Source organism: Rattus rattus, chromosome 7, assembly GCF_011064425.1.
Source record: "Rattus rattus isolate New Zealand chromosome 7, Rrattus_CSIRO_v1, whole genome shotgun sequence".
In the NCBI taxonomy this organism is placed as follows: domain Eukaryota; kingdom Metazoa; phylum Chordata; class Mammalia; order Rodentia; family Muridae; genus Rattus; species Rattus rattus.
Window position 1 is genome coordinate 130,338,153 of NC_046160.1, and position 20,245 is coordinate 130,358,397.

The following is a 20,245-nucleotide window of genomic DNA, read 5'->3' on the forward strand; positions in this document are numbered from 1 at the left end:
TGTGTGTGTGTAGAGCCTGCTATCTGTCTGGAGGAGGTGCCAGCCCAGCCCGTTGGCTGCTCCCCCTGCATGTCCCACACATCGCCCACAGCCTGCTCTCCATAGTAAACGGCTGTCCTGCAGAGTCCATGCCTCCCACCCCTGGTCATCACTGTGTAATTTTTTTTTTTTAATGCACAAAATGGTGTCCTCTACACACTTAGTTCCTCTGTCACTTTAGCCTTCGCCCTGGCATTGGTACTGTGCCTGCCTGGCTCCTGAAGGCCTCTGTACATTGTTCTCAGGCGGTCTTGTGGATGTCTTTCCGAAAACGGTTATTTTATATGATTTGTCATGGGATTTGTTCTAATAAATCATTCCTCCACGTGGCAGCACACCAGCGTCTGCAGCCTTGGCCCTCTTCTCTGGGGATGGTGTTGGGTGAACGTCTCCTTGACACAAGGGGTCTCTGGGCTCACACTAAAGGCAGCAGGTATGGTGGCATACGCCTTTGATCCAAGAACCTGGGAGGAAGGGATCTCTGCGTTTGAGGGCTGCATAATGATAATGGTCTTTTTAAGAAAAGTGAATTCAGATGTCGCCACCAGGTGGCACCCAAAGCAAGGAAGCAGGAAGCAGATGTTTGCTTTTGTTCCAGTTATGTGTATCAGTGGTCGCATGCGCTCCGTGCATCCCTGGTGCCAGTGGAGAGTAGAAGAGGCCATTGGATCATCTGGAACTGGAATTACAGGTGTCTGTTATCCGCCACGTAGGCTCTGCAGACCAAATCTGGTCCTCTGCAAGAGCAGCCAGTGCTCCTAACCACTGAGCCGCCTCTCCTGCCCCAGCTCCTCACTTCATTACAGATCAGAAAGCAGCTGGCAGACCAGAAGCCAGGCTAAGCTATCTCCTCCAAAGGCCCCTGCTGTCCCCCTTCAGCTACCAGGCCCCACCTCCTGAGCTTCCAGTCTTACCTTCTGGGGTCCCAGGAGCTAAACGCTGAGCCTGGGAGGGAACATTCCAGATCCGAGCCATAACAAGGAGCCTTGGGGGGTGGGGCAGGATAAATAAATCATGCTCTCACCTTCAACTGGGAGAAGATGCACAAAACAACAGCTTTCGGATATGAGGCAACAGCAAAGAAGGACTGTGATCCCCTTGAGAGGACACGTGAGCTGACAGCTGCCCTCTGCTGCATGTGAGGGCTCTTGCCCCAGACATCAGGGCACTGCTGAGCAGATGTAGGAAGGACAAAGCAGCTAGGATTTGCAGAACCCAGCAGGGCAGAAGAGCATGGGAGAGAACAAGCCTGGGCTACACAGATTGGCCATGACCTTCACTTGTGGGAGAGACTGCAGGAGGTTAGGGAAGCAACCACGGAGTGGGATGGAGGCTGTGTGTCCCTGGAGGCTGCTCCAGGCCTGGGACTGTTTATGTTGTCACCGTGTTGCCAAAAGAGCTCATGACACACAGAGCATGGGCCTTGGTGTAGGGATAACCTCTTGTGGATTGTGTGGAAGCATCGCCTGTCAATAAAAAGCTGGTAGCCTATTAGCAAAAGGGGGAGGGAACAGTGGAAAGCGTGAGGCTGGATTGGCAGGATCTGCCATGAGGTTGTCAGGAGCCATAGGACACAGACAGAAGAGCCAAGGCAAGACTCGGATGCAAATAAAGGCCCATGTGTCTCGGCAGTAGACTGCCATAGAGGGTTAGGGTAGATCAATATCTACCTAGCTTCATGATTGCATCCTGTTAATAAAAGTACCAGATCTCTAGAACAGGTGTAGAAATGAAAATCCTCCAAAGAGTTACTTTGTATTTGGTGCCCAATGTGGGGCTAGAAATCTAAGCCTAGAGCCTAAGAACTGGTGGAAGGTGATTCCTTAGCCAGGGACTGGGAAACCACAGAGAGGCAGTACCGAAGGTGGATATTTCCAAACAAAACAACAAGAACCTGTGGAATAGAAAAGCAGCTCTTCTGGGGCTGGAGCGCGTGTTCAGGCCAGACCCGACCTTGACGTGGGGGAAGGTTGTGCTTCTGCCTGTAGCTGGGATACAGAGTAGCTGGTTCAGCCTATAGAAAGAGGCCACAGGGGAGGGGTCAGGCATCTGGTAAGACCCAGCTCCTAACTGGTACCTGTCAACAAGAGAACTTAGAGAAAATTAAATACAGAAAAGATTCTAAGTTTAGAAGACAGTAATAGAGAAATAAATAAATGCACATAGAAGATTAAGTCTCGGAGCTGGAGAGATGGCTCAGTGGTTAAGAGCACTGACTGCTCTTCCAGAGGCCCTGAGTTCAATTCCCAGCAACCACTTGGTGGCTCACAGCCATCTGTAATGAGATCTGATGCCCTCTTCTGGTGTGTCTGAAGACAGCTACAGTGTACTCACATACATAAAATAAATAAATCTTAAGAAAGAAAAAGATTAAGTCTCTGAAGGAAAAAGAAGAAAATAGATAAAAATGTTTTTTAATGTGCACAGAGGCCAAAGAAGATAAAGAACCCAAACACAGCCATAGAAATGCTGAGTTTAGATATGATTTTAGGTCTCCAAAGAAAGGAGAGAGAGAGATTGAAAAAGAAAATATTTTCAATGTTAAAAAGTGGAAAGCAGGGGTTGGGGATTTAGCCCATGGGTAGAGCGCTTGCCTAGCAAGCGAAAGGCCCTGGGTTCGGTCCCCAGCCCCAAAAAAAAAAAAAAAAAAAAAAGAAGGAAAAAAAAAGTGGAAAGCACTGTAGGCGGGCGTTTGGAGCCCATAGGGCTTTGCTTTGACTGTCAGCATAAAATAATTCTATAAGGCAGGCAGGTCAGTGGAACAGAATGGAAGACCCAGAAATGAACCCTCACACCTATGGTCACCTGGTCTTTGACAAAGGAGCTAAAACCATCCAGTGGAAGAAAGATAGCATTTTCAACAAATGGTGCTGGTTCAACTGGAGGTCAGCATGTAGAAGAAGGCAAATCAATTCATTCTTATCACCCTGTACAAAGCTTAAGTCCAAGTGGATCAAGGACCTCCACATCAAACCAGATACACTCAAACTAATAGAAGAAAAAATGGGGAAGAGCCTCAAACACATGGGCACTGGGGAAATTTTCCTGAACAAAACACCAATGGCTTATGCTCTAAGACCAAGAATCGACAAATGAGACCTCATAAAACTGCAAAGCTTCTGTAAGGCAAAGGACACTGTTGTTAGGACAAAATGGCAACCAACAGATTAGGAAAAGATCTTTACCAATCCTACATCTGATAGAGGGCTAATATCCAAAATATACAAAGAACTCAAGAAGTTAGACCCCAGAGAGCCAAATAACCTTATTAAAAATGGGGTACAGGGCTAAACAGAATTCTCAGCTGAGGAGTGTGGAATGGCTGAGAAGCACCTAAAGAAATGTTCAGGGGTTGGGGATTTAGCTCAGTGGTAGGGCGCTTGCCTAGGAAGCGCAAGGCCCTGGGTTCGGTCCCAGCTCCGAAAAAAAGAACCAAAAAAAAAAAAAAAAAAAAAGAAATGCTCAACATCCTTAGTCACCAGGGAAACGCAAATCGAAGCAACCGTGGGATTCCACCTCACACTGTCCCTGTTTAGCTTCCGTATGAATGAGACTCGGGCTATGATTTATTTATTTAGCTCCGTGCAGCTACTGGGGGATGAACCCTAATCTATATTTCTATTCGCTACACTGTTAATTCCCAGCTGTGCTCCCCAAATACTTGCTGTTTGAGTCTTCGTGGGTTCCTTCTGCCCCAGCAGTACGTCCTGGGAGGTGGGGGGCATTTCACTCAGGCACATGCTCCTGCTCCATCTCCTCTAAGTGGAGACCTCCTGTTCTCTCTGTCTTCCTCTTCCTTCACTGTTCTTTTTCCTTCTCTTTCTCCTCCCTCTCTTCCTCCCTTCCTTCCTCTTCCTCCTCATCCCCCCTCCTCCCCTCCTTCCTCCTTCCTCCTCCTCCTCTTCTCCTTCCTCCTTGTGGTCTCCCCAGCCTGGTAACTGACACTGTGCCCCTTTCTATTCTCCTTAATAATTGGCTGCAGCCACCTTTATTTACCCAATGGTTTTAAATTGGGGGAGGGAACAAAGTTCACACAGCATCGTTTGACGTCAGGTGAGGAGCTTCTGTTGGGAAAAACAGATCTCGGGGGTCAGTTTGAAATCACAGCAGCACTAGACCAACCCTCAACATTTGCTGGTTTTGTTTTGAATGGGAAGGTCATCCTCCAGGACTTCCTGCCACCTCAATCTTGGTTCTGAGTGCTCCTGGGGAACTGGGCACGGGTGGGTTAAGCAGTAGCTAGAGTTTGGTTTTTAGGCGATAAGGAAGTAGAGAGTGCACCCTTCCTGGGTGGTGAGTAACCTGAGCCCAGTGACAACAGCAGAGCCCAGCTCGGACCTTACAGGTACAACCCTCACTCCTGTTACTATTTCTGCTGCCTGTGCCTATTCCTGTGCTGAACTCAGTGGTCTCATTCCCTCCCCACACCTCAGTTTGTTAGATGCATTGGTTACAGGGATGGATATAATGTATATAATGATGAAATGGAAGTGTAAAGACCCACAAATTGAGAAGTTTGCTAGAATAAAGGGCAAAGTGCACCTGCGTGCTCCCCCAGAAGGGCACCATCTGGAGCCAGCTGGAACTTGCTTTGTGGTTTTTCCCAGAGCTCTAACCTTCCTCCTGTCTGATCAGCTTGGTTATCTTGTGCCCGGATGAAGCCTTCTTATTTATTTTCCCACGTCCCTGACCTTGCCATTTAATCCCAACCTTTGTTTTAACTGTAACACTTTCATGTGTTGGAGACATGACATGAGAAGAATTCCAAATGAATCAGAAGAAAACAGAACACGGCATTCACAGTTCGTGTGATAATACCAAGAAATCCAACTTAAGCCAGGGCGTGGTGGGTGGCACGTGTCTTTCATCCCAGCACTTGGGGAGTAGAGGCAGGTGGATCTCTGAGTTCAAGGCCATCCTAGTCTTCAGAGAAAGTTCCAGAATATCCAGGCCTACACACTTTATATCTCAAGAAATAAAAATAAAAAAAGAAAGAAAGATCCAACTAGTAAGTGCCACCATTCCAGAAAAGGCAAGACAAAAAGAAATGCTCAAAGGAATAATGACAAAATAGTTTCTGAGTATGATGAAAACTATAAACCCAGAGTCTAATAACCCAGCCAAGAAAAATACCAATGAAAACACGGAAACCCGTGAGGTGGCCTTTGTCACTATGACATGATACCTGATGATGATGTAAGGAGAAAGGTTGGTTTGGAACTCTGTTTTCTCAAGTTTCTATTCAAGGTCAAGCTCACAGGAGAGCCTGGGTTTGATCCCCCACACTGCTAAAAAGACAAACCAAGGCTCAGTCAAGGTTAGCTGAGTTCATTGCGTTTGAGTCCAAGCAGAGCACCAGAGCTGTGGAAGCTTGTGGTGGGGGCGGCTGCTCACCTCCCAGCAGCCAGGAAACAGGCAGAGGGAACAAGAGGAACAAGTCTGAGGAAAGGTTGATACTCCAGGACCACACCCCTGTGGCCTACTTCTGCCAACTAGGACCCATCTCCAGAAGTTTCTAGCCCTTCTCGATAATACCATCAAATCGTAACCTTATCAAAAGATTAACCATATACCATGAAGTCAGATTTGGTGGTTCAAACCTGTCGCCCAAGAAACATGAGACTAAAGCATGAGGTTCATTTCAGGGTGGCATACTAACACCCAGTCTCAAAACCAAAGGCAGCTGGGTGTGATGACACACACACCTTTAATCCTAGCTTTGCAGAGGCAGAAGCGGGAAGGCCTCTGTAAGTTCAAGGCCAGCCTTGTCCTATATAGTGAGCTCCAGGCGAGCTAGAGTTCCAAAGTGAAACCTTTCCTTGAAGAAGAAAATGAGGAGGCAGGGGAGAAAAGGAAGAGGATGAGAAGGGAGAGGAAGAGGAGGAGGGGGGAGAGGAAGAGGAGGAGGGGGGAGGAAGAGAAAGAGGAGAAGGAAGAGGAGTGGGAAGAAGGGAAGGAAGAGGAGGAAAAAGGCAGAAGAGGAGGAAGAGGAGTGGGAAGAAGGGAAGGAAGAGGAGGAAAAAGGTGGAAGAGGAGAAGAGTGGGAAGAAAAGGAGGAGGAAGAGGGTGAGAAGGAGAAGAGGAAGAGGAGGAAGAGGAGAGGGAAAAGGGGAAGGAGGAGGAAGAAGAGGGGGAAGAAGGGAAGGAGGAGGAAGAGGAGGAGGAAGAGTGGAATAAGGGGGATGAGGATGAGGAAGAGGAGGAGGGTGAGGAGGAGAGGAGGAAGAAGAGGAGAAGGAAGTATTTTGCATTGCGATGGTAGGAAAGATGCCTTGAAGGTAACTCAGGAATTGGCAAGACCCAGGCTCAAGAGTGTGAAGGTGTAAATTCCCTCAGAAGAGTGCGGGGATGCCCCACTTACAGGCTGTTGGGGTGGTTGTTTCTCTGCTTTGTGGCTGTGTTCAGCCGTCATAGGCTGTGGCAGCCATGCTGCAAGCCGGGCCATCTACTGTCAGACCTGGCACCATCCACATGGCGTGGGTTTTGTGGGCACTAAGAACGTAAGAGTTGTTGGGTCGTGGAGGCTTCCACCCAAATTTCAAAGGAAAGCCTCGAAGGTCAGGTAATGTATGGCTGAGTCAGGAGCCAAAGGCAGCCCTAGAACAGGCAATATGGGGAAAACACCAAGAATATGGAATATATGCCAAGGAAAGCCATAGGCAGTGAGTAGAGCCAATCCAACAGAGAGGCTTCAGGGGCAGTGCTGCCCAGGACCTTTGGCATTCACCACACAAACTCCACACTGCAGAGGGCAGACCTGGAGCTACAGCGTCTGAATGTTTGCCCTCTGGGTCTGGGTCGTGCTTTGACCCTGTGTTCTCACTTCCGCCCTTGGCATGGTGCTGTCTACCCAATGCTGTGTACACTGTAAGTATGTAACATGCCTTTTAATTCTACAGGGGTTCGTGAGAATCTGCCATGAGTCTCAGAGGAGACTTTGAACTTGGTTTTTTAAATACCTGAATTGTTAAGGTTATGGGGTCCTTTTGGGAATTCTGGAAATGTAGTTTCTTAAAAAAAAAAAACACACAGAAATGTGATACGAATATGTTTTCATTTTAATTCCACGTGTGCGGATATGGGGCTGCTTCAGATTGTCCACAGCGGGTGACTATGATTTGCCTCGTGCTCTAGCCGGGGACGGTTTGTCCAGCTCTGGATAGTTTCTGGGAGTGTGTGACGATTGGAACTCTGGGAAGTTTTCAGAGGGTCAATAAATAAATGCTAGAGCCCCAATAGGCATTGTTGGCGGTTGGTGGTCATTGGAGGGTGAGTACAGTTTGTTAGTCAAGTCCAAAGAAGAAACAAGAAATTAGATTTAGTTCTCTCCCCCCCCATCCCCTTCTATCCTTCTTTCTCTCCTATCTAGTGATAGGTGAAACCAAGGAAAAAGGGTAGGAAAAAGAAGAACCCACAAAGTTCTATGCAGACCAGCTGCAATGGGCACTTAACCTGGGGAGGTGGGTGCCTGTACTTACCAAGTGTCTAACATCACCTCGGGAAGAGAGAGAAGGTGGTGATGGGAGAGGGCAGGTCAGGCTAAAACCAGCAGTGTGGTTCTGTGTCCTAAGTGCAACTCTCGATGCCAAAATAACCTTCCAAAGCTATTGATGTCAAAGAAAATGAAAACTGCTTATTTTAAAACGAAAATACTATATAATGCCCCAAACCATTGGACATATAAGATAAAGAAAGTGTTAAAAATTTTTTCATTGGGGGTTGGGGATTTAGCTCAGTGGTAGAGCGCTTGCCTAGGAAGCGCAAGGCCCTGGGTTCGATCCCCAGCTCCGAAAAAAAGAACCAAAAAAAATTTTTTTTTTCATTGAACCAGTGGAAGGGGAAGCCCTGGGTCCGGCAAAGCCTGGACCCCAAGTGAACTAGCCTGTTGGGGGGAGGGCAGCAATGGGGGGAGGATGGGGAGGGGAACACCAATATAGAAGGGGAGGGGAGGGTTAGGGGATGGTGGCCTGGAAACCGGGAAAGGGAATAACAATCGAAATGTAAATAAGAAATACTCAAGTTAATAAAGATAAAAAAAAATAAAGTGATTTATAGGTAGTAAAAAAAAAAGAAATACAATGTAAATAGCAGTTTCTTTGGGAAAACTTTGAACAGAATTAAAATATTGAAACATGATATAAATATACAGATAATTTGTCTAAATAGTTTAACATATAATTATTCCAATGTTTTCTCATTATTACATATTTCTCATATACATACTTAACATGTGCACTTTAATATCAATGTGTGTTGGCTGAATTGCTAAACTAGTTGTTGAAAAAGTTAATATATTGTTTCTCAGAGTTCTGTGATCTACTATATAAGCCACAGTATAAATAAAAATGAAAAAATATTTAAACCTACAAAAATTTTTTTTTCATTGATTTCAACAACAAAAAAGAAAAAAGTCATCAAGGGGCTTGGGGTTGTGACTCAGAAGCTGGGGGTGTGGCTAAGGAGGCTGGGTGTGACTTAAGAAGGCTGGGGTGTGGCTAAGGAGGCTGGGGGTGTGGCTAAGGATGCTGGGGTGTGGCTAAGGATGCTGGGTGTGGCTAAGAAGGCTGGGGGTGTGGCTAAGGAGGCTGAGGTGTGGCTAGGGAGGTTGGGGTGTGGCTCTGTCTGTAGACAGCTTGCCTAGAATTTGCAAAACAGCTGCGATGGTGTTCATTATTGTACCGCTCTGGAGGCGGAGGCAGTAGGATAAGAAGTTCAAGGTGATTTTGAGCTACAGTTCTGCAGTTCAACCTGAACTATGTGAGAGAGACCCTGCCATCAACAAAACAGCAAAGACACTACCTTCTGTTTCTTATTTTAAGCAGCAAGGAAAAGCATAGGAAATGAAGCTCAACACGGGTGTTAGAGCCTGGTGAGCAAAGATGCATCCGTTAAGGAGAAAACACGACACGCACCGCAATGGTCCTGAGAGAACCAGAGAGCTGGAAGCTTCCTCTCACCCAGCGACTTCACAGCCTCCATCAGGGGTTAGCACATAGCGCACGTGTTTGGCGCGCGCGCGCGCGCGCGTGTGTGTGTGTGTGTGTGTGTGTGTGTGTGTGTAAGCTAGAGGAGTTTATATTGTCTGAAATTTGGTCTGTAACCACTTTGTTTCACAAACCCCCAGGACCGTTTAGCATCCCGACTATTGTTTAGGTCCTGTGCAGTGGAGCTGACATCTGCTGAGCGCCTCAGGGTGTGAGGAGGGGTGAGGCCAAGTGGATCTCACTTTGGATCTCATGGACAGGTTTGTCTCCTTCAGGCTTCCGTGATCAAAACCAGCCTGGTTATCCGAGGCACGGTAATATGGACACCCCTAGCTACAGTCCTGCAATGGAAACTCAAAAAGGTGGCATGCTTGTTGCTGGCTTGGGTGGCTCCTTACCTGTTAGCCTTCCTGACAAACACTGAGGCACTTCCTCCCATAAGACACATTTTGAAATAGAAAAGAAATTGAACACAAAGATTCTCAGCTTTATGGGGAACCTCCAAAGCCATCTTCCCCAGCCCAGCCCATCAAGGGCTCAGGGTGTGTAGCCATTTAAGAGGAGCTGGTCTCCACAGGGTGCCACCATACTTCCAGAAGACCTATACGCCGGCCCTTGTGTCCTATGACTCCCTTAGATATACTTAGGACAAATGCATCCCAAGGTGGTGCTGCACACCGTGCCTAGTCCTAGCCTACTGTAGCCGGGGACGGGAGTTGTGTCAGACAGGCTTGGGTTTCCTTGAAGCAGCAGGGCCTGCCCTCCTATACCTGAAAGGTGCATCAGGGATGTTCAAAGTTCTCTGCCCTGCTTTCAAGCAGGAGGAAGACCCTCTTCCACTGACCTGAGTCCCCTCCTGCCACCTATTCAAAATCCCCGAAGACCCCTCCTCCCTCAGGGTATGTACCTGGGACACGGTGATACTCGAGGCATGCAGTGGCTTGACTTGAGGAGGCTACCTTCTGTGTCCTAGAAAGGACAGCCAACCCTATGGTAAGGCCCGAGAAGACGTTAGTAGACCTTAGCACAACTGACTCCGTGATGGAAATTCCATCCAGGTTGTGAAACTCAGAACGTAGACATCACCACCAAAATTAAAACAAAGACCTAATCCATCGAAATGCACAGCCCTAGGAAAGTCTCCAAATGTACTAAGCTTGACTTCTGTAGTTCCACGTCTGTTAACTATTCTTGTTAACTAAAGTGTATCAACCCAGGACGTGATTTCTATGCTTAAAAACTCACCCGAGAAAGGCTTAGGGCTACACTGGGATTCTGAAACCCAGTGTGGTTGCTGGGTGGCTAATAAAGGCTTTCTGTTGGCTTAGACCCATGTCTGAGCCGTCTTTTCTGGTGGAGAAGTCACAACACCCCCAAAGCCAAGCTGGGGTATTATCCCACAGGAAGTGAGGCATTATCCCACAGGAAGTGAAGGATGGGACTCTTTTCTGCTCACTTTCTGACCTACCAGGCTGGACATGGGTCACTAAGGTCAGGCCCTGCCCTTAGGACCTGAGGCTCCCCACCCTGTGAGGTTGCCATCCTTCCCCTGAGGACACTCTGAGCCAGATCCCTGGACTGAGGCCTCTGCCTGCCAAGGAGGAGCGAGGTCAACCTGGACCCTGCTGAAAGTTGGGGCTGTTCCCGAGACCCTGATCTAAAGGCAGCAAGGTTTGGTCTTCAGAAAGATCCTTCTTGGAATATGAGGGGAGGCGGAATCCCTACAAGGAGCCACTAGGCAACCTACTTCTGTGGATACGCACGCCAGGGCACAGCCCCACCTGAACTCCTCAGCAAGGCGAGTCATGGCTACCTCCAGATCCCAGCTTCCCTTGCAGCTAGGTATGGCCCTATGACCAAGCGTAGATGGAGTCGTAGGCAATAGATGAATGGAAGTTCCGTTTTTGACCTCCAGAAGTCTTCTGGGGATGCTGTGTTCTCTGCTAGGGATATGGGGGTGACGGCCGAGCTTTGGAAGCCCTTTTAGGATTTGAAGGATGTGAAGCTGGTTGCAGGGTACAGTTGGTGGATCAGTCAGTTTTCCTCCACTAGGACGCAAACCAGAGACGTAAACCATTTAAAGAACAAAGGACTTAGGCTGTCTTGCAGCTTCAGGGGTTTCCACCCGGGATCAGCTTTGCCATGGCTGTGGACCAAGCCGCGAGGCCAAGCATAGTGACAGCAGCAAGGCAGAGGGAAGCAGCTTGCTCATGACAGACAGGAAGCAGAGAGAGATGAAGAGCCCAGGCATCAGATATGGCCACCAAAGTCCTGCCCCAGAAACCTACATCCTCCAACCAGGCCTTCCACAATCTCCACCTCCTCCCACCAGTCTACCCGCCATGATTGTATCATTGATGACCCTATCATTGCCCAGTTTGTCAATTAGCTCATGATGCAGTTTCAATCACACCACCAGCCTTCAGTCTGTGAGCCCCCCGGAGGCCAGTCAGGCTACGGTTTGAACCTCTCCTAATTGAGTCTCTGGTACTTGCGGCAAACTTAATTCCAAAGACTTTTGGGTTATAGCGGAGGGACCCTTCCTAGGAGCAGGCAGGGTAGATTTTTCTCCAGAGGGTGAAAGTTCTCAGCTCCGCCCTCTAGAGTAGAGGCCCATTCAGTCTTGAGGCGGGGGTGGGGTGCGTAGAACAAAGGGGAAGTGAATGGAAGGGGAAGCCACAGGCCAGAGAGGAGGCAGGTGCCTGCTCAGGCAAGGCCTGCAGACAATGACTGGAGCCAGGATGGACAAGAAGAAATGGCACCCAGAGGTAAGTGTTAGCCAGGCTAGGGCCAGACAGAGGGCCTCAGGACGGGTATCTGTTTGCCTCCCACAGCCCCACCCTCCCACAGACCACCCTAGATCCCACAGACCACCAGATTGGTCGGCAGATGACCGCTCCTTGCTTGACTATGAATCCAAGATCATTGGGTATCAAAATCTGCAGCCACCTGGCAGCCATGTCCTGTCCCATACATGAGGCCCACAGCTTAGCCCACAGGGCAGGAACCCCAGAACCTTGAGGCTCACCCCACTTCTGAGGTGCTAGTACCAGGGAACATTCCTCTCTAGACAGTCTAGGTTCGAAAGACCCACAGGGACCAAGGATGGGACAGGTCTGCAGCAGCTTAGACCTACCCTTCCTTGTTCTCCTCCCCTGACCTCAGAGTAGTTCCGAGAAGGAGCTCAGAGGTCTGTGGCCCTGGGAAGTCCTAGATTACGGCTGCCGCATTCTTGCCTTTCTGTCAATTCAACTATTTTAAGGGATGAGAATACTTCTCTCAGGGCAGCTGGGGGAGGTTGGCCAGCAGCTCTCTGATGGATAGCCCAGCCTGGTGACCCTGGCCCAGAACCTCATGTCTGTGCCCCACTGGACATTGTAACGATTGCTCAAGGCCAGAAGCTAAGCTCTAAAGCTGCCCTGGTCTGCTGAGTTGCCTGCTGTGGGTCAGGGTGGGAGATTTATCAGAGCATGAGCCCGGCTCTGGGTGGGAGTGACCTCCTGACTCCCTTCTTCAGGGGGCTCTGGTAAGAGGGTGCTGGGCCTCTGTGGATGACTCTGCCTCCACAGCACCCCCCATCACCTCACTGTGGTTTCTAGTCCCCACTTCCCTGTAACATGGGGCACCAAGGGCAGACACAGCCGCAGGCCTGGCTCCTATAGCCCGTTCCCTGTGCTGAGGCTAGCCCCATGTCTGCAGGCCGCTGTCTAAGACAACCCCTAGAGGACAGTGGGACCCGTGAGTGAGGTCAGCTCCCTGCAAGTATCTGTGACAGGGGCTGGGTGACCCATTTGGGGTACACAGGGGCTCCTGAGAAGTTGGCCTGGCTTTTTGTAGAGTGACCCCTCTGAGGGAACAGGGTGAGTTCTCCATCCCAACTTGCTGTGGCCTCCCTTGCTGTCCCAAGCCTTGACAGCAGTGTAGGGCTTTGGACTCAGCCCTTGGTGGCCCCTTTACCATGTCCCCACTTTAGAGCCAGCTGCCTACCCTGGGGCCCAAATCAGGGGCCATCTGGGGAAGGGAAGCAGCTGTTAATAAGGAAGGATGGATGAGGTACCCCAAGCAGAAACTGCACTTTCAGACCAGGTTTCACTTGTGGTTGGAACAAGGAACTGAGACTCACACACTAGAGACAGCCGCATCGGAGGATACGAAGGGAACCAGAGGGTGCAAGCAGCACATGGCCCGGGGAAGGAGTGGGCTCAGCCTGCATGGGTTCCAGGGGAGACCATGTCTGAGCTGCGACTAGTGTCTGAAGGCTTGTGCCTCTGTAGGGACTGCCTAAGGAGGTGACACCATGGAGCTTGGGTTGCTGCTGACACAGACTGTTTTGTACAGATGCTGATACCTCTGCAGACAACAATGGAGGTCCCTGACTGGCCCTACTCCACTCCACCTCATGGTCCACACAACAGAGTTGGCATGGTATGACAGGAGAACCTAAGGCAGTGCTGGCTGGGGACTCAGCCCTCTAAAAACAAGTTTGAACCCAATTTCTAATCAGAACCATATTCAAACTTTCTTAATTTCCCAAAGATTAGGTCCCAGGGCTTGATTAGAGAGTACAAAACTAGCCCTGAAGTGTGTGTGTGTGTGTGTGTGTGTGTGTGTGTGTGTGTGTTTGTGTGTGTGTGTGTGTTTGCATACGTGTGTGTGTGCATGTGTGTATGTGTGTATGTTTGTGTGCGTGTGTGTGCATTTATGTGCGTGTGTGTGTGGTGTGTGTGTGTTTGCGTGCGTGTGTGTATGCATGTGTGTATGTTTGTGTGCGTGTGTGTGCATTTATGTGCGTGTGTGTGTGTGTGTGTGCATTTATGTGCGTGTGTGTGTATGTGTGTGTGTGCATTTATGTGCGTGTGGTGTATGTGTGTGTGTGTGTGTGTGTGTGTGTGTGTGTGTGTGTGTGTGCCAGAGCAAGGATATCTAGACTGTTGTATATCTTGTCCTTGCCTCATCTCTGCAGAGTGGACCATAGAGAGAGCTGCCGACCACCTACACCACCCAGGCCTTACTCTGTGTATCCCTCATGCCCTCCTGCTCATCCCAACCCCTCCCCAAGAGTCTGAGCAGTGCCTGTTGTAGTATAAGAGAGCTGTCTTGGCTGCTAAGAAAGGCTGTGGAATGTCACCTCCTGCAGGTACTAGGGATGCTGGCTATCCTGGGACTCAGCTCTGTGACTCTCACCTGGTTCCTGTGGCAAGGGCCCACTTCTTTCACCAGTCCCCAGATGTTCCCTGAGGAAGTGCCCTCCTGGTCCTGGGAGACCCTGAAAGGAGACACTGAGCAGCAGAATAACTCCTGTCAGTGAGTGAACACCAGGGGTTCACATGGGGTCGTGGGATATGTGTCTGGGCGGGTCCCTGAACGGGTGATGCAGCTCACAGTAAGGCTGCGATTGTCCCAGGCATGGAGCCTGGACTCCCCCAAGAGCATGTCCCATCCCCAGGTTTCTCACTGTATAGTCTGCTGAATGTCACCATACTCCGGCTTAGGGGGTGCTTAGGCTAGCTCTTCCCACTTCACTGTCCTCTTTCTGTTCCTTCGGCCTGGGTTCAGTCCCTCCCTCCGACTGGTTGGCAGGAAGTGGAGCAGATGGCTGGCTCGTGGCTCCGACAGATACAGCTTGGTCTGCTTTGGGTTCTGTCCCTAGGCTCATCCTTGCGGAAAGTATCCCCGAGGACTTGCCGTTTGCAGCCGGCAGCCCCGCTGCCCAGCCGCTGGCCCAGGCTTGGCTGCAGCTTCTTGACACTGCTCAGGAGAGCGTCCACATTGCCTCATACTACTGGTCCCTCACCGGACAGGACATTGGAGTCAATGACTCGTCTTCTCAGCAGGTTAGTCCTTGTTTTTGCTTTATGTGAGGCCCGGGTCTCTCAGACAGGCCCAGGGCTCAGCTCTGGGGTGGGGCTGGGTTAGAGCAAGACCAGGCCCCTTGGGTGGCTCTTGGGATAGGGCAGAGGGACTGCGGATAGTGCATGCCTGGTGTCATTTATTTGGCCTCTATTCATGAGTCAAAATGTGGCCTACCGTGGGCTGTGGGTAAAGGACCAGCCTGAGGCAGCTTCTCACGGTATCCTGGATTTGTAGGGAGAGGCCCTTCTACAGAAGTTTCAACAGCTCCTTCTCAGGAATATCTCCGTGGTGGTGGCCACCCACAGCCCAACATTGGCCAAGACATCCACTGACCTCCAGGTCTTGGCTGCCCACGGTAGGTGTCTGCGTGCTGGGCTCTGCTGTGTTGAGGTCTAGCACCGGGGGATGAAGCAGGACTTCTGGGGTGGGCGGAAAAATTTCTCCAGGACCCTGGAGGACTTGAGCTCAGGGTGGAGAAGGAAGACATTAGACAAAGCCTTGGGTTAGAGGCTACAGGGAAAAGGCGTAGGCACGAGCATCATCAAGGTTATGGCCTGGACTGTCTAGAGGGGTTTCAGGGAAGCCTGTACCTTGGTTTCCTCACCCACGACAATCTTGATCCGTGGGTAAAATGATCAGTGATCTGAGAGCAAAATGTCCATTCAGACACAGACAGATCTGTTAGGCCGTCCTGAAGCCAGCACTAAAGAGCTGGCTCTCCATCTGTCTGTCCATCTGTCTATCCACCTTGTTTGTCTACCGCAGGTGCCCAGATACGACAGGTTTCCATGAAACAGCTTACTGGGGGTGTCCTACACTCCAAATTCTGGGTTGTGGATGGGCGGCACGTCTACGTGGGCAGTGCCAACATGGACTGGCGGTCCCTTTCTCAGGTGGGTCCCAAGGCCCAGAGATCGGATGGGGCCCAGGCATAGCTTCTCCCAACTCCATCTCTAAGGGCTACTCTTTCTGAAGAGAGCCAGTACTGTGAGAAGTTAGCCAGCAGAAACTTGGGTTACATGCCACTTTTGTCATACCACCTCAGCGGGGACCAGTCAGAGTCGGTCCCACCAGTTATAAGATTCTACATGACCTTGTACTCAGGCCCTGGGACAGCATTTAAGAAATAGAGAATCAGGCCACGGCTCATGGGAAAACACAGTTTACAGGGTTGGGGAGATAGCTCGACCAGTGAAGCATTTGCCTTGCAAGCGCAAGAACCTGAGTTTTATCCTTAGATATCAGGAGAAGTTACAATAGGGGGATCCCTAGCCCATCCTAATCAGCAATTCCGGGTCCCACGAGAGACCTCGTCTCCAGAAAACAAGATGGCCGGCTGAAGAGATGGCTCATCAGTTAAGAGTCTGATCTTCCTGAAGACTGAGGTTTGAGTCTCAGCAGCTGCACGGCAACAAACTGTAACTCTAGTTCCAGGGGACCTGACGCCCTCTCCTGACCTCTGGAGGCACCAGGCACACACGGACGTAGGCGCAGGCAAAGCATGGTCATACACATAAAATAAAACAATGGGGATATCAAACCAAGATGGCTGCCTCCTGGGGCATGATACCTGAAGTAGCCTGGCTTCCACGTGTCAACACGTACCTGCACACACAGGAACACACTTGCTGGCACATGCACGCACATGCACACAAAGAAACGGTAGATTACGAAGCACGTCTGAGGCTTTTTGGAAGTGACATATTTCAAAGGCGTCTCAATAGACTAATACGTGGTTGGCATAACACACCCCTAGTATTGCGCCCTCTCCCTCTCCTTCTCCCTGTCCCTCTCCCTGTCCCTGTCCCTGTCCCTCTCCCTCTCCCTCTCCCTCTCCCTATCCCTATCCTTCTTCCTATTCCTCTCCCTCTCACCCACCCCCCCTCTCTCTCACACACACACCCCACACCTGTTAGTGCAAACAGTAGATATAAACAGGAATTGCATCCTGACTTCCATCCCCGGCGGTTTCCACTTAGCCCGGGAGACCTTCGCTCTCTCAGTGTCCACGGACCCTGACCCCCTACAGGTGAAGGAGCTTGGCGCTATCATCTACAACTGCAGTCACCTGGCTGAAGACCTTGAGAAAACATTCCAGACCTACTGGGTGCTGGGGACTCCCCAAGCCGTTCTCCCTAAACCCTGGCCTCGGAACTTCTCAACCCACATCAACCGGTTCCATCCCTTGCGGGGTCTCTTTGACGGGGTTCCCACCACAGCCTATTTCTCGGTAAGATGGCCAGCCCTTAGGAGTTCCGGGGATGCTGCGGGAGGCAGGCTCCACACTAGAGCGGGTGCTGGGCCAGCACCAGCAGTGGGAGAGAGGTGCTGGAAGGTGGCAGACCCGAGGTCCCAGGAAATCTCCAGACTGTTGAGGGGGTTTAGGGCCAAGAGGTTGTGGCTGGGCTCAGAGAAGGATAGGGAGACCCAGAGCATTGATATTCTTTACTTGGAGGGAAGATAGGCGATTCCAGCAGCTCCATTTCCACCAGGGGAAGTCCCTTGGTTGGCCCAGAGGCTGGTCCACAGCAGAGACTGCAGCAGGTGGAGCAGATCCCACTAGATACGCAGAGTCGGTCTGGAGAGAGTGGATCCACTTCCCAGCTCAGGCAGCCTGTGAACGGTTAGGCTGGTCTCCCGGAGCCCAGGATGCCTGGCTACTTCACTGCCTCCCTCCCAGACCTCAGGAGCACCTCTGGCCATTGAGGAATGGTCTCGGTCACAACACGGGGTTTCTTAAGTACTGGTCAGCGGAGCCATGAGCTTAGGCTTGCTTCAAGGGTGGCAGTGTTCTGAGAAATGTTTCTCCCACTGCAGGCCTCTCCTCCCTCACTCTGCCCCCGTGGCCGTACCCGGGATCTGGACGCAGTGTTGGCAGTGATGAGGGGTGCTGGCGAGTTCATCTACGTCTCGGTGATGGAGTACTTCCCTACCACGCGCTTCACTCACCCAGCCAGGTGGGTCTGGGTGAGGTCCACCCTCCTGATTGGCAAGTCCCAGACACAGCAAGCCTGCATCTGAGACCCCTACTCATCTTGGTTTCAGGCAGAGCACTGATCCTCTCTTCCTAGGTACTGGCCTGTGCTGGACAATGCACTACGGGCTGCGGCCTTCAATAAGGGTGTGCATGTGCGCTTACTGGTCAGCTGCTGGTTCAACACAGACCCCACCATGTTCGCTTATCTGAGGTCCCTGCAGGCTTTCAGTAACCCCTTGGCTGGCATCTCAGTGGATGTGGTAAGAAACTGACCTTATGGGTTGGTGGGGGGGGAGGAAGTTCCTTCTCCCACCCGGCCCACCCTAACTTGCTCCTAACCCCTGAAGAAAGTCTTCATTGTACCTGTGGGAAATCACTCCAACATCCCATTCAGCCGCGTGAACCACAGCAAGTTCATGGTCACAGACAAGGCAGCCTATATAGGTGAGTGGCTGGGGCAAAGGTGTGGGAGGACAGAGAGCTGGACAAGACAGATGTGCTCCAATATTCTGGGAACCAGACATTTTGCCCAGTTTTCCAGGTGAAGTCCTGAGCACTGGGGCCCAGAATGCTGGTAAAGAACCGACTGCATCTACGTAAGGGGCTACCACTCATGGAGTCTGATGGCAGTGCAGGCTGATCTGTCCTTCAGCCTGTAGCATGGGTCACAGCACGGGCTGGGCTGCAGGGGAACACAGGCCCAGGAATCTGTCTCCTCCTCCCCCTTCTCCAGGCACCTCTAACTGGTCAGAAGACTACTTCAGCGGCACCGCCGGTGTGGGCCTGGTTGTCAGCCAGAAGACCCCTAGTGCCCAGCCAGCCGTGACCACCGTGCAGGAGCAGCTGAGGCAACTCTTTGAACGTGACTGGAGTTCCCACTATGCCATGGGCCTGGACAGGCAAATCCCAAGCCAGGATTGTGTCTGGTAGGGCTGAGGGTTGATCCCTTTGACTCTGGCTTACAGCTCTAGGTGGACGCGGATACCCACCAGGCTTCCGTCCACCCAAGCTGAGAAACTGGGAAAGCAAAAGGCATCTCCTGGGGCCTGAGATTGTCACCAGGCAAACAGCTTCTGGCAGAGCTCTAAATGGCTTTTAAATGAAGAGGAGACTAAAGCAGAGGAGGGCACATGGTGACACGGAAAGAAAGCAACCTCATCTAAGTGACCCCAGAACCCAGTTGGTCCTCCCTGACCTACCTATGATGAGGGTCTAGGGCCGTCCCCAGATGTAATGTTGGTGCTGTCTGGCCACAACCCCTAATAAAACCCTACCACCAGCTTGCACACCTGACCCAGGTCAAAGTGAGCATTTTCGTGTTCTCTCTCTCCCTCCCTCTTGTCTGAGGTGTGTGTCCATATTTATATATCATGCAGATGCACATGCCATGACCAGAGATTGGCACTGCGTATCTTCCTTCACCTTAGGTTTTCAGACAGAGTCTCCCTCTGAAGCCAGAGCTTGCTGGATTGGCTAGACTAGCTGTCCATCAGGCAACAGGAATCCTGTCTCTGCCTCCCCAGCATGAAATGACAAGGCACTTGGCCTTTTTGTCTGAGTGCTGGAGACCCGACCTCTGGTTCCCATGCTTCCACAGCAGAACCTTTATCTAAAAAGCAACGTTCGCGATCCCTGTGAGTCGTGTGCTCACTAAGTGTGGGCCCCGATTTTCCACCAGCCTCCAAGGAAGTGCGTGCTGAAAGGCTTTGTCACGACTTAACCCACAGACTTCTCCTGCCCAGGCGAAGATGATTCCAGCACCAGGAAGGTCCAGCCCCTGCCACCCCCCACTTCCTTCAGGGATCCCTCAGGAGATCCCTCCTGAAGGCAGCAATACTGTCTCACAAGCAAAGTGTCCCATTGAGTGTGTCCAGGACGTGCAGGGACCTCTTTATCCCCAAGGACTTCATGGATACGGTCAGTCCAGCTGAGCCCTGTGTTCATGAAAAGAAGTTTTGTCTCAGAACTGGGTCCGTGTAGGCTGGGAAGAAGCAGCAACTGAGGAGCCCAGCCAGCCTCATCAGGATCTGGAATTGTGGCTCACCGTGCTGTGGGGCCAGGGCTATAGAAGGATGGGGTGGGGCTAATTGGGATGGGGCCAGAGCTGCATATTATAGGGGTGGGATCAGGACCCTGCCTGGAAATAGTGGGTGGTGATCTGCAGACCAGTTCTTTTGTCATCAACCCGGAAGGACTGGATGCAGGGTTCTGATTCTGTGTGCCAAGGCAGGGTATGGGGCCACGTTTGGGATGGAGTCGTGACCTTTTGATGCTGGGCTCACACTGAGTTTGGAAGCCTGTCTCTGCACCCAACCTCTTACTTCTGACCAAGACTCGGACATAGCTGTTGGGGTAAAGATAATAAAGATGGTGAGCTATCAGTTCCTGCAAG

General features: G+C 50.9%; 1 protein-coding gene across 1 annotated transcript; it reads left to right on the forward strand.

Annotated features, from left to right (window-relative positions):
* Positions 1-11,666: 11,666 nt before the first annotated feature.
* Positions 11,667-20,234, forward strand: Pld4 (phospholipase D family member 4). The gene is made up of 11 exons (XM_032908542.1): positions 11,667-11,791; positions 13,362-13,448; positions 14,161-14,327; positions 14,674-14,857; positions 15,111-15,231; positions 15,642-15,769; positions 16,906-17,106; positions 17,694-17,833; positions 17,948-18,113; positions 18,201-18,297; positions 18,587-20,234. The coding sequence occupies exons 1-11, from the start codon at positions 11,687-11,689 to the stop codon at positions 18,781-18,783; spliced, it is 1,593 nt and encodes a 530-aa protein (XP_032764433.1). The 5' UTR covers positions 11,667-11,686; the 3' UTR covers positions 18,784-20,234.
* The last annotated feature ends 11 nt before the right edge of the window (positions 20,235-20,245 follow it).

Bases quoted from the DNA above. Each gene is read 5' to 3' on its own strand.
- Pld4 (XM_032908542.1), top strand. From the start codon at position 11,687: ATGGAAGGGGAAGCCACAGGCCAGAGAGGAGGCAGGTGCCTGCTCAGG. The intron at 14,328-14,673 runs GTGAGTGAACAC...TTCTGTCCCTAG, and splicing joins CAGCAGAATAACTCCTGTCA to GCTCATCCTTGCGGAAAGTA. The intron at 17,107-17,693 runs GTAAGATGGCCA...CTCCCACTGCAG, and splicing joins CCACCACAGCCTATTTCTCG to GCCTCTCCTCCCTCACTCTG.